This window comes from Manihot esculenta, chromosome 4 (genome assembly GCF_001659605.2).
Source record: "Manihot esculenta cultivar AM560-2 chromosome 4, M.esculenta_v8, whole genome shotgun sequence".
NCBI lineage: Eukaryota > Viridiplantae > Streptophyta > Magnoliopsida > Malpighiales > Euphorbiaceae > Manihot > Manihot esculenta.
In genome coordinates this window covers 30,713,706-30,724,374 of record NC_035164.2, presented here as the reverse complement: position 1 = coordinate 30,724,374, position 10,669 = coordinate 30,713,706, and the positions used below count along the sequence as shown (strand labels likewise).

Sequence of the window (10,669 nt, the reverse complement as noted above, 5' to 3'; positions counted from 1 at the left end):
ATAAATCGACCACCATTAATTATATTTGACAGTTAAATGAAATAAACCTTAAGTAGTTTTATTGCTAATGAATCCTTCTTTTCTGTTAAAATGTATAAGTATACAGTTTAATTAATTTAATTATGCTAAGTACCATGTGGAAGTCATGCAACTTCTATCCACGTCAAGATATAACATAAACTAATTAGTTTTTTATTTTTCTTATTCCATCCTAAGTCAATTGGAATCCTTAAACGCGTATTTTCCTGACAACAAAATCTAACTAGATATGCAGTCCATGCCCAAAATCAACAAATTATCTGTAAGATATTCAATTAAAAGAATATCAATCCCTACCTAAATCACAATCAACATAAAAAATTTAGAGACCCATAATTAATTAATAAATAATTTAAGAAAAATTAAATTTTATTTTTAATATAAATTAATGAGATAATATTTTAAGCCTAAATGAAAAAAAAAAAAAGGGGGAAGTTTTCTTATTTCTATAGTAGTGAGATTATAAATTTGAAATTAGGAAAAATGGTGGCCAAAATCACTTTGGACACTCTCTTTAGACTCGCTTTTTTATTGGTCCACCTCATGTTAGATATTTTTAACGGGCAACTTGCAACCTGCTTTGACACGTAAACACATTCCTTTAATGTATTTTCTTTCTTTTTTTTTTTTTTTATAAGCGATAAATTTTCCTTTAATGTATTACTTATTAGGGTGAGCATTCGGTCGGTTCGGTTCAAAATCGAATCGAACTGAATAAATCAAAAATTGAAATTTTAGTTTTTATGAAAATTAAATCGAACTGATTTTGGTCAGAAACCGAATCGAACCGAACCGATTTGATTTGGTTCGGTTTGATCGGTTTCGATTTTTAATATTTTTTTAATTTTTTACTCTAGTATTTTAAAATTTAATTAAAATATTTTAATTTTAATATAATTTAATTTCTCTATAGTATTATTGAAAAAATATATTATTATCCCTAATCGGTTCGGTTCGGTTTTTTCGATTTTTTTCTGATCAAAACCGAACCGAACCGAAATAACCGGAATTTCTGAAATTTAAAACCGAACCGAACCGAAATGTATAAAAAACCGAACTAAATTTTCAAATCGATTCGGTTCGGTCGGTTTTTTCGGTTTGAACCGGATTCTGCTCAGCCCTACAAATTAAAAAATATATTATTCTAAATTTCATTTTATATGTTAATAAATCCAATAACTATTAAATTAAATATTATATATTTATTTTACAAAATATAATTAATTTAAATATAAATATTTTAAGAAAAATTATTATTTAATACATATAATATCAAAAACTCATTAAGCGTGTTATTGGTTTTAAATAATACCGACTTAATATAAAAAATTTCACTTTTTTTAATGAAGTGAATAATTAAAACAATTTAGTATTTTAGATTTTTTAAGAATTAATGAAATAATTAACTAATAAATAATATAAAATGTTTTTTAAAATTAAAGTAAAAATTAATATGTTTTATCATATATATGGACTCAAACTAAAAAAATATTAAATAGTAATTTTAATTTTTTTAAATAAAAATTAAAAATTAAAAGATTAGAATTTAAATTCTTTCAAATTTATTTAGATATATATTTTTTTAAATATACTTTTGAATAAATAAATAAAAAATTGAGTGCAGGCTAGTTTTAAAATTTTCAGGTTTAATTTATGGATACAATTGAAATGAAGGATTCCTTAATTAGATTTAAGTACGGAATTGATTAAAGTCAAGTGCTAATTTAAAGTAAATGCATGCATGCATGTAGTAGGCAATTATAAAAAAAAAAAGTATGCTATTCAACAATTTTTTTATTTTTTACATGCAAAAGATAATTGTATTACATGCTGCAAGTAACAGTGAAACTTATTACAACATTAGCGAAAATTTATGAATTGATACTGCTATCAATTTGATGGTAGTAAGTATCTCAAATAAAGTTTAGCTATTATGAGGAGCAATATTTATCTATAGCAGAATCCATTAAAATGAAATCTGTGGAATGTCAGAGTAAATATTTAAAATAGTCATAATTAAAGTTACCATAAATGGCAAACTGCAAAAAATCGTATATACAATTTTATTTTATATTCTGAATTTTATATTATAAATTAAACGAATTGCTGTTGAGTGCTGACACAACACATATTTCCTCTACCTAATATTATGCACATTTCTACCATAATATTTTTAACTATGACAGTAGTAGTAATATGTGAGAATTAATCATTCTATACTATATCACAATTCAAATTTAATACATCTTACAAAAAAAAATACCAAATCGCAAGTGAATAAGATCTAAATGGATAAATGAGAGAATCAATAAAAACAACACTTTATTGTAATAAGTCAAAATCAATAGAGATATAACTTGATATAGTGATTGGATTAGACTATATAAATTTTAAAATAATTTTATTTCTTTCCTTCCAGATATATCATGAGATAGGTATAATTAAAGTAAATAATTGAGATTATTTGTTTTCAACCGAAACCTAATTATTAATAATATCTTTCACCATATAATAAAATCGAAAAAGCTCATGGAATTAGATTTATAACCATAGAAATTAATATATACCTAGGTGGATAATGAAACAAGAAAAGGATGTAATTATCATTTCGTGTAAATGAGACTCTATTATTTAATTTTAAAAGAAATCATAAAATCCAAAATGCAGAATAATATAGGAATGTCACACTCTTTATAGATGTATGAGATTTGAAATTTCATATCGATGACGAGTTGAATTAAAGTAAATATATATATATATAGTTAATTTAATTAATTATTTTAAATAGATGAAAAATAAATTTAAAAATTAATAGACTAAAAATTAGAAAGGCCCATGTAAAACGAGAGGACCTGAACCCAACCATTTAGTATTACAATACCCACATGTAACATTCATTGTTTAATGCTGTTTTGGTGGGCGCTTGACTTTGACAAAATTGTTGTGCTCAACCGACATACTGACCCTCTCTATTTCTTCCTTTTCTTTCTCCTTCTTCTTCAATCTCTCCTTGCTTTATATAGTCTCTTCATTCCAGCAAGTACCATATCTTAATTTTCTCACTTTCCACCTTCTTCTTTCTTCTCCAAAACGAATAGAGACTAGAGACCTAGCTTTCTCCATCTGGGTTTTCGTTTTCAACTACTGCAAGCTTTTGAGCAGCTTTGAGAGGGATAATATCAAGAATTCGTGGTCTGGGTTTTGATCCAGTACTTGTAAGGATGGATACTAGTTCGACTTCGGCAGCTATGGATTATTCTTATTCATTGGTAGATACTTCTTTGGATCTTAACATTAATCCTCGACGTTCTAACGATGTTGCTCCTGTACGAGAAAGATTAGGCTTGTCCAAAGAAGTTCAAAGCAATTTCATGGAGTTGGGGAGGAAGGTTTCTGTGAAACAAGAGGTTAGATTCTATATAGTTTAACTGGATACTGATTTTGTTTACGATCTGGGAATTTGCTAAACATGATTACTATCAGTTGCTTCTCTTGGTTTTGAATTTTTAACCAGAAAATTATCTTGTGGGTTTTGTGTTTATTTTATATTCAGAATGGAGCTTTGGTAGAGGAATTGAACCGAGTGAGCGCAGAGAACAAGAAGCTCACAGAAATGCTGAATGTTCTGTGTGAAAACTACAACGTTTTGAGAAGCCAGTTAATGGATTACATGAGCAAGAATCCAGACAAGGAACTTAGCCCATCAAGGAAGAGAAAATCTGAGAGCAGCAACAACAATATCAATGATAATACAGTTGCAATGAATAGGAATTCTGAGAGCAGCTCAACTGATGAAGAATCATGCAAGAAACCAAAGGAAGAAGTAATCAAATCAAAGGTTTCAAAGGTCTATGTGAGGACACAAGCATCAGATGCAAGCCTAGTAAGTACCATAATATCATCAAACACTCATAATTTGCCAGTTTTGGTTCAATATTTCTTACAAATCCAGATTTTTAACGTTTTGCAGGTTGTCAAGGATGGATATCAATGGAGAAAATATGGGCAAAAGGTCACAAGAGATAATCCGTCTCCAAGAGCTTACTTCAAATGCTCTTTTGCTCCTACTTGCCCGGTGAAGAAGAAGGTAAATTAAGCCAAAAATCATTACAACATTCTTCTTCTTACATAAAAGCAATTGGGTATTGATCATATTTCATGGAAAGTGAATTTGTTGTCTTATTTACACATAAAATAACTGTTTCTCTTCAGGTTCAAAGAAGCATTGAAGACCAATCTGTTCTAGTGGCAACTTATGAAGGAGAGCACAATCATCCACATCCCTCACAAATGGAGGCAACTTCAGCTGCAACTCGTAGTCTGAACCTTGGCTCAGTACCCTGCTCAGCCTCACTTGGCTCTTCTGGACCGACCGTTACTCTTGACTTAACAAAATCCAAGACCAACAACAATGATGCTAGAATTTCAAATTCAAGAATGGAAAGTAGTTCTGATGTCAGGCAGTTATTGGTGGAACAGATGGCTTCTTCCTTGACTAAAGATCCCAATTTCACAGCAGCACTAGCAGCAGCTATTTCAGGAAGAATGTTGCAGTAGGATCACACAGAAAATTTAGCCATTTACTATATGTATAATTTAGATGATAATTATTTTGAGTTTGTAATCTCTCTCACCATTTTGAAGTTTGGATTCTGATGTATTTGTAAATACAACATCAAAAAGAAGAAAAGGGGAAAGGGAAAACAAAAGCTCCTTTTCTTTTACAGAAAATCTTTTCTGCATTTTTGTCATTTTGGGTACTTAAAAAATTGTTGAATGAAAAAAATATTTTCTAGCCATTTTTAAGAACGTGAATTCATCTTTTCAAAAGAGTAATACATTTTCTAGGTTTTGAGAATTTTATTACAGTTTAGTTGGCCAAAATTAATGTTAAACAAAGTAGCTGTCCAAAATTGACTTGAAGGAGTTTAGTTGGCCAAATGAGTGCTCACTTGCATAGATACATTAACTTGGACCACTTCATTGATCTTCTAGGCTGTGGATGTTTATTTGACAGCATCACTCTTCTACCTCATAATACTGTCTTGAATTATTTTGTTTTACATCAAAATACTTTGAACAAAGTGTCATTATCATTTGGTTTTGATTTGAATCTAATAATTACGATTCGGTTCATGTTACGATCAGTACATGGGTTTATCTTTTGAAAAAAAGTGTAGTTATTATTTGCTAAAGTATTAAATATATATAAAAATTGGACCACAACTACTTCCCAACAAAACGACATTACCAGGCCATGGGAAAAAGTGAAAAATATTCATTTCAGACGGCTTTGAAGAAAGTGGCTGGGATTGGGAAGACTTGAGAATTGGCAATTAGTGCCATCTTAGTCAAATATAACCTGCTATCTTGACTTCTCAAGCTTCTTTTATGGCTTCTTTTGGTCAAAAACCTTGAATTTTTCTAGGACCAAGTGGGTTCAATACATTCTCCATCTCTGAATTCATGATATCTTTTGATTGAGTTCATGCATAAATAAATGCTTAAAGAATAATAAATATTACTTTTTTAAAAACTTTATTATGCTCCTAGTTCTTACATGAATGGATGCTATGTTAATGCACCTGGAATTCTAACAAGCTTGCGTGTACAGTACATGCATCAATTTATAACAAGAGATGAGTTGTATTTAGAATTTTCTTGCAGTGTATGATGAACTAAAGGGAGCCTAAAAGTCCAAAGCCAACAACTTGGGATGCAACAGATGGCTTATTCCTTTAAACAGATGCTAGGCTCTGTGCTTGGTAAGCGCAGCCATGTCTGGGAGAATATTTTTTTACTGTGATCAAAGGGAAAGAGAAGTAGAAGCATACATGAATACACTGCACATACACACTGAAACAAAAATAAGGAATATTGAAAAGTATTATCATCTAACTGAAAATGAAACTCTGATTTTCTGTCGGATTCGATAAGTTCTTATCAGAAAGGCTTCTGATCTTACAAAACAATAGAGAGAACAAGTTGAATCATGATGGCTATTACCTGAATAAAAAGAATCTGCTGGTTGAATGATCTCATCACTAGTGTAGCAACCTTTCCTGCAGATGTAAGGAAAGATAAAATTCCCTGTATCTGAAAGCCTGCCAAGAATTGGTGCCATAAATAATACATAGACAGATTTTCATTTTGAGGTATATTTTCTCGAAGAATCTTTCAACGTATTCTCACTTGATCGAACAAAATAATGCTTGCATCTTACAGTCACATCAATTCAAATAAGTAATTACATACCAAAATGAAAAACAGAGAGCTTGACTTCCAGCAGTAGTGGTAACTATTTATACAAAAATTACACAGAACAGATAATCGACCTTGACGTGGTTATTTTGAGGAACTATACTCATCCATAGCACTTATCTTCCCATATCGATTGGATCCATGCGTTCTTTCTTGTCAGTATTTGGCTTTAGACTCGCATCCTTTTCCTTTACTTGTCTCCCAGTAACACACTCCTGGAATCTGAAGCAACTGATGAGATGGTCATTTGTCAATCCAGCCGCTTGCATGAATGAATACATGACTGTTGGCCCCACACAACGAAATCCTCTTCTTACTAGATCTTTGCTCATGATGTCTGCTTTTGGGGTCTTGACTGGAACTTGACGGCAGTGTCGGAATTGGTTAACTATGGGTTTATAGTTTACAAAGCTCCAGATATATTTGTCAAAAGACCCAAACTCATCTATGACCTGCATAGTCGGTTGCAATGGACATGAGCTTACTTTCTTTTTGGAGGGTAAATTACCAGTTTGAAGATTATAGGTGCCCGCAATATTTTTCCAACAAAAATTGCATTTGTGCTTATTTGCAAAAAAAATGAGAGAGGAAAACCACGGAAAAGAAAATTGGAATAAGAGTTTTGCAGTATAAGTACAAAGAAAAGGCCCATGTCTCTACCTTGCACATTTGATGCGCATTTTCAATGATGGATCGCAGCTTTATTTCTGATAGTAATGAGCTGGCAGGACTTCCTTGCACAGCTATCTTTTTGTCATTTAATTTTGAAACAGCAAACGGGTCAAAGTCCAAAAATACTTCCCTGCATACAGATAAATATCCCTTCAAATCAGAGTGAAACCTACTAAACATTAGAGCATAGACAATTCAACTACAGTTTTAATTGTCAAGACTTGAGCACAGCAAGTACATATAGTCATCATAGCTCACAAAATAACTTCTGTTTTAAAATAGCAGATACCTGAATATGTGCCTTCTGTTGAGAATGGCAGGCCAAGTAAGTTCAGCCAAAGCACCTGAGAGACATAGCAGTTCAAACAGTTTCCTGCATGTTGAAAGGATTAATCAGATCTTCGAAAAAAAGACAAAAAAAAAAAAAAAAGAAAGAAAAAAGGATTAATCAGATTAAAGAAGCTACCACACAAATTTTACTTCATCCCACAGATAGGCAAAATTTCCTTTCTCATCCATCCCAAATTATGGGCTACTTTCTCTTTTAAAATGGTAAAAGCAGATTATTAATATGCCTCCAGTGAAATGTGCATTGAAATCTAAAAAATTCATAAGTTCTGAGAATAATTTAGTAACATGAATTATTTGATTTTTATTAAGCAATATGGGTAGAGGTTCTATCAGGAAAAGAGTAAAAGAATTAAATGGTTAAACTATATTCACCATATTTCCTTAAACTATGTGAAATAGAAGTAAGCCTATTTCGGGAAACAGGGAAATAGCTTTTTAATGCTTGAGAAGATAAAACAAATATTGTCCTGAGCTTACGGACTTGTCATCATGGACCTGTACTCCCCATTCTTCATCATGGAAAGCTGCATAGCATGGATCTGTGTGATGGAAGGAAGAAAATGCTTTGTTAGCTAAAAATATCAATTAAATTAAGAGTGAGATATCATGTAAAGTACAAAAGATGAAAAACAGCAAGTCAGATAATATAAGCAGCTCCCTAACCAGATGTATCATGGTTAAAAAAAAGGTTAATTTTACTACCATAAGCATAACTCTCCACAAGTAAATGCAATCAGACATCAAATCTTCCACCTAAATCAGATATTCCAATGAATTTTTTATTCGGAACATTCTTTCAGGCCTAAAGGTACATATATATAGACCTTACCCCTGAAGCATGACCAAATAAGGATGGAGATGAAAGCTCCAAATGCACATAAATGAGCATCTCCAGATTTGAAATTAACCATGTCAAGAGGTAGGCGCAGCCAACCATACTCTATGCACAGACAAAGGTTTCCCGCGAACACAGTTGTCAAGGGTGAGCGCTTGAGGACGCGAGCGCATGATGTCCTCAAGACATTAACATCTTGCCATACTATTGAAATTTCTGATATAATATTCACCTTTCTAAGTTTATCCCAAAATTATCAATCACATATATTTTTTTCCCTTTTATCCGTAGATGCATCACACTACATATGCGATAACCTCAGTTAAATAGTAATAGGAGAGTCTGCATTCTTAATTTTCCACACTTATTACTAATTTCTCACTTTTCTTACCAAAAGAGCTTGCTTATTATCAATTCTATCTCTTCTCTTGTCATATGAGCTAGCTATCAATGTCTCATGTAATGTCAGGTCAATTACTCCTCGAAATTCCGAATAGAGGATTACACCTTCTCCCTTTACAGAAAGACCATTAAGCACCACTGTGAAGGCTTCATAATTGCAAATATATCAAGGTGGTTAAGCCATAAGTTATATGCAAATTTATTAGGAATTTGTTCCATAGATTAAGGACACGTTAATTTTCAAAGTGGAAGGTGAAAACAATATGGAAAGAGAATTAGGGAGAAGCAATGCAAAATTAAATAAATTCTAAACACATCACAAAATTTTTGAACACAATCAATTCTGAACATAGTTTCAGATGGATATCATGAAAGTAAAACTTTTAATAATTATTCCAATAGACTATATAGTTCTTTTCCAGTTACTGCCATGTCAAATGCCCTTCCATCCATGAGGTTAAGTGTTAACTTCTTTTCAGGCCGCTTCAAGTCATGACATATTTGTAAGTCAGCTCATACATCAGAAAGCTAAGCACTAAGGATTCCTAAACTCAACGTTCCCCCACAGTTTTTCAACAATATGTCCTAACTGTTTGCATCCAACTAGACCCAAACAACACGAAAAAAAGAAATTATAAGCGTCATAGCTGCAAAATGAAACCTAATAACACCTCAGAATCTAATGCTTACGAAGGGCAGAGTTGATTAAATGGACTTGCATATCATGATCACCTGCCTATCAGTTGCTAGATTAGATTAAACTTAAAAAGGCCATTCCAACATAAGTTTCTGATTCTTATTTCTTCTTGTTTCTTCAATTTTCAAAAATTAAAATGAACCTGCAAACCCACGTTAAAGAAGAAAACTTCATACGATACCCTTCCTTCTCATTTCCAAACAAGTCAAAAATAGCAGTACCCATCACCATGAAAATATCCCAATTCTTAAGCATTCTTAAATCACAAGAAAATTAAAGAGAAAAATCAACTGAATATATACCCAATACAAGAACTTACCAGTACTGGGTGTAACCCAACCGCACCTTTTCTTTATTTCCGACCGATCAGCTGCATCCAGTAGTCCACTATTTCCGCTAAGCACATTGCCACTCTCCACCACCACACTATCATCATCACCGCCGGTTTTCGCCTCTTTGTCAATTCTTACTTCACATTGCTTTCTCCTTACCACTCCGTTCCTCCGTGCCGCCACCGCCATTTTCCCACTCGACCATGACCGAACAGAAAGCGAGGACGAGGACGATGCCCGGCTGTGCGAAGAATCAGACGAGGCGTCTGAGGAGCACGATCCATTCATCGACTTTTGTCGCAAAACAGCCGACGCCACTTTCCCATGTTTCTTGTCCTTGGACTCAATGTCTTGCTGCTGCTGAGGTTTCTCAGCTTTCTTTACCGGCTTTTGTGGTGCCTTGTTCTCCGGTTCTGTAATGTTCATCGACCGGACTCGCGGTGGGGCCGACATTGTCTGCTACAGAATTATTGTTCCAGAAATGACCTTGGTAAAGTTTTGAAATTTCTCTTCCAGTTGGAATATTTGTGGTTACCAAGGACGAAAACTGTGCTTCTGCAGTAGTAAGAGTGAAGTTATGTTTGGGGAGAGAGAAAGTGCAGGAAACTGGAGAGAAAATAAGGTACGGTGGTAGGAAATTTACGGTTGGACTTTTTTTGTGAAGAAAGCAAAGAATCAGGATGAGAGAGAGAGGTGGCCAGTGAAAAAGAGCCACGTCATACAAGAGAATAGCCGGCTTTTGCCGATCGAGAACCGGTAACGGAATGTAGCACCGTCGATCAGTCGTAGTCTCTGGGGCATTACATTAAAAATACTCGTATAAGATTTTTTTTTTTTTAATTATTAGAGATAATTTTTAATCAAATATTTAATCCATCTCTGCCAAAAAAAGATTTGTTTATTGAAGTACAGGGAGATTACCAAAAAGAAAAAATGGAAATTTTTTAGATCCATGATGCCGTTTATCCTAAATTTATTTTTTTACATAAATGGAAATTTTTAACTTTGAATCTCTTAATTTATTAAGTATTTGTGAGATGAAATTAGATTTAAAAAGGAAAAATCTTATAGTCTAAACTC

The 10,669-nt window shown here is 32.6% G+C and overlaps 2 protein-coding genes across 2 annotated transcripts; one reads left to right on the top strand and one right to left on the bottom strand.

Annotated features, from left to right (window-relative positions):
- Positions 1-3,003: 3,003 nt before the first annotated feature.
- LOC110613087 (probable WRKY transcription factor 40) lies at positions 3,004-4,848 on the top strand. Its single transcript, XM_021754025.2, has 4 exons — positions 3,004-3,446; positions 3,593-3,922; positions 4,010-4,126; positions 4,252-4,848. Exons 1-4 carry the CDS (start codon positions 3,261-3,263, stop codon positions 4,594-4,596), a joined length of 978 nt encoding a protein of 325 aa, XP_021609717.1. The 5' UTR covers positions 3,004-3,260; the 3' UTR covers positions 4,597-4,848.
- Positions 4,849-6,166: 1,318 nt separating this feature from the next.
- Positions 6,167-10,311, bottom strand: LOC110613384 (probable GMP synthase [glutamine-hydrolyzing]). The gene is made up of 5 exons (XM_021754474.2): positions 9,577-10,311; positions 7,805-7,862; positions 7,262-7,345; positions 6,961-7,102; positions 6,167-6,752 (listed from the first exon to the last, which is right to left on the bottom strand). The coding sequence occupies exons 1-5, from the start codon at positions 10,040-10,042 to the stop codon at positions 6,417-6,419; spliced, it is 1,086 nt and encodes a 361-aa protein (XP_021610166.1). The 5' UTR covers positions 10,043-10,311; the 3' UTR covers positions 6,167-6,416.
- Between the last annotated feature and the right edge of the window lie 358 nt (positions 10,312-10,669).

Excerpts from the sequence above, each read along its gene's own strand:
- LOC110613087 (XM_021754025.2), top strand. The coding sequence starts at position 3,261 with ATGGATACTAGTTCGACTTCGGCAGCTATGGATTATTCTTATTCATTG. Across the intron at positions 3,447-3,592 it reads AGGTTTCTGTGAAACAAGAG|AATGGAGCTTTGGTAGAGGA; the intron begins GTTAGATTCTAT and ends TTTTATATTCAG. Across the intron at positions 4,127-4,251 it reads CTTGCCCGGTGAAGAAGAAG|GTTCAAAGAAGCATTGAAGA; the intron begins GTAAATTAAGCC and ends GTTTCTCTTCAG.
- LOC110613384 (XM_021754474.2), bottom strand. The coding sequence starts at position 10,042 with ATGTCGGCCCCACCGCGAGTCCGGTCGATGAACATTACAGAACCGGAG. Across the intron at positions 7,863-9,576 it reads TTGGGTTACACCCAGTACTG|ATCCATGCTATGCAGCTTTC; the intron begins GTAAGTTCTTGT and ends TCCATCACACAG. Across the intron at positions 7,346-7,804 it reads GTACAGGTCCATGATGACAA|GAAACTGTTTGAACTGCTAT; the intron begins GTCCGTAAGCTC and ends TTCAACATGCAG.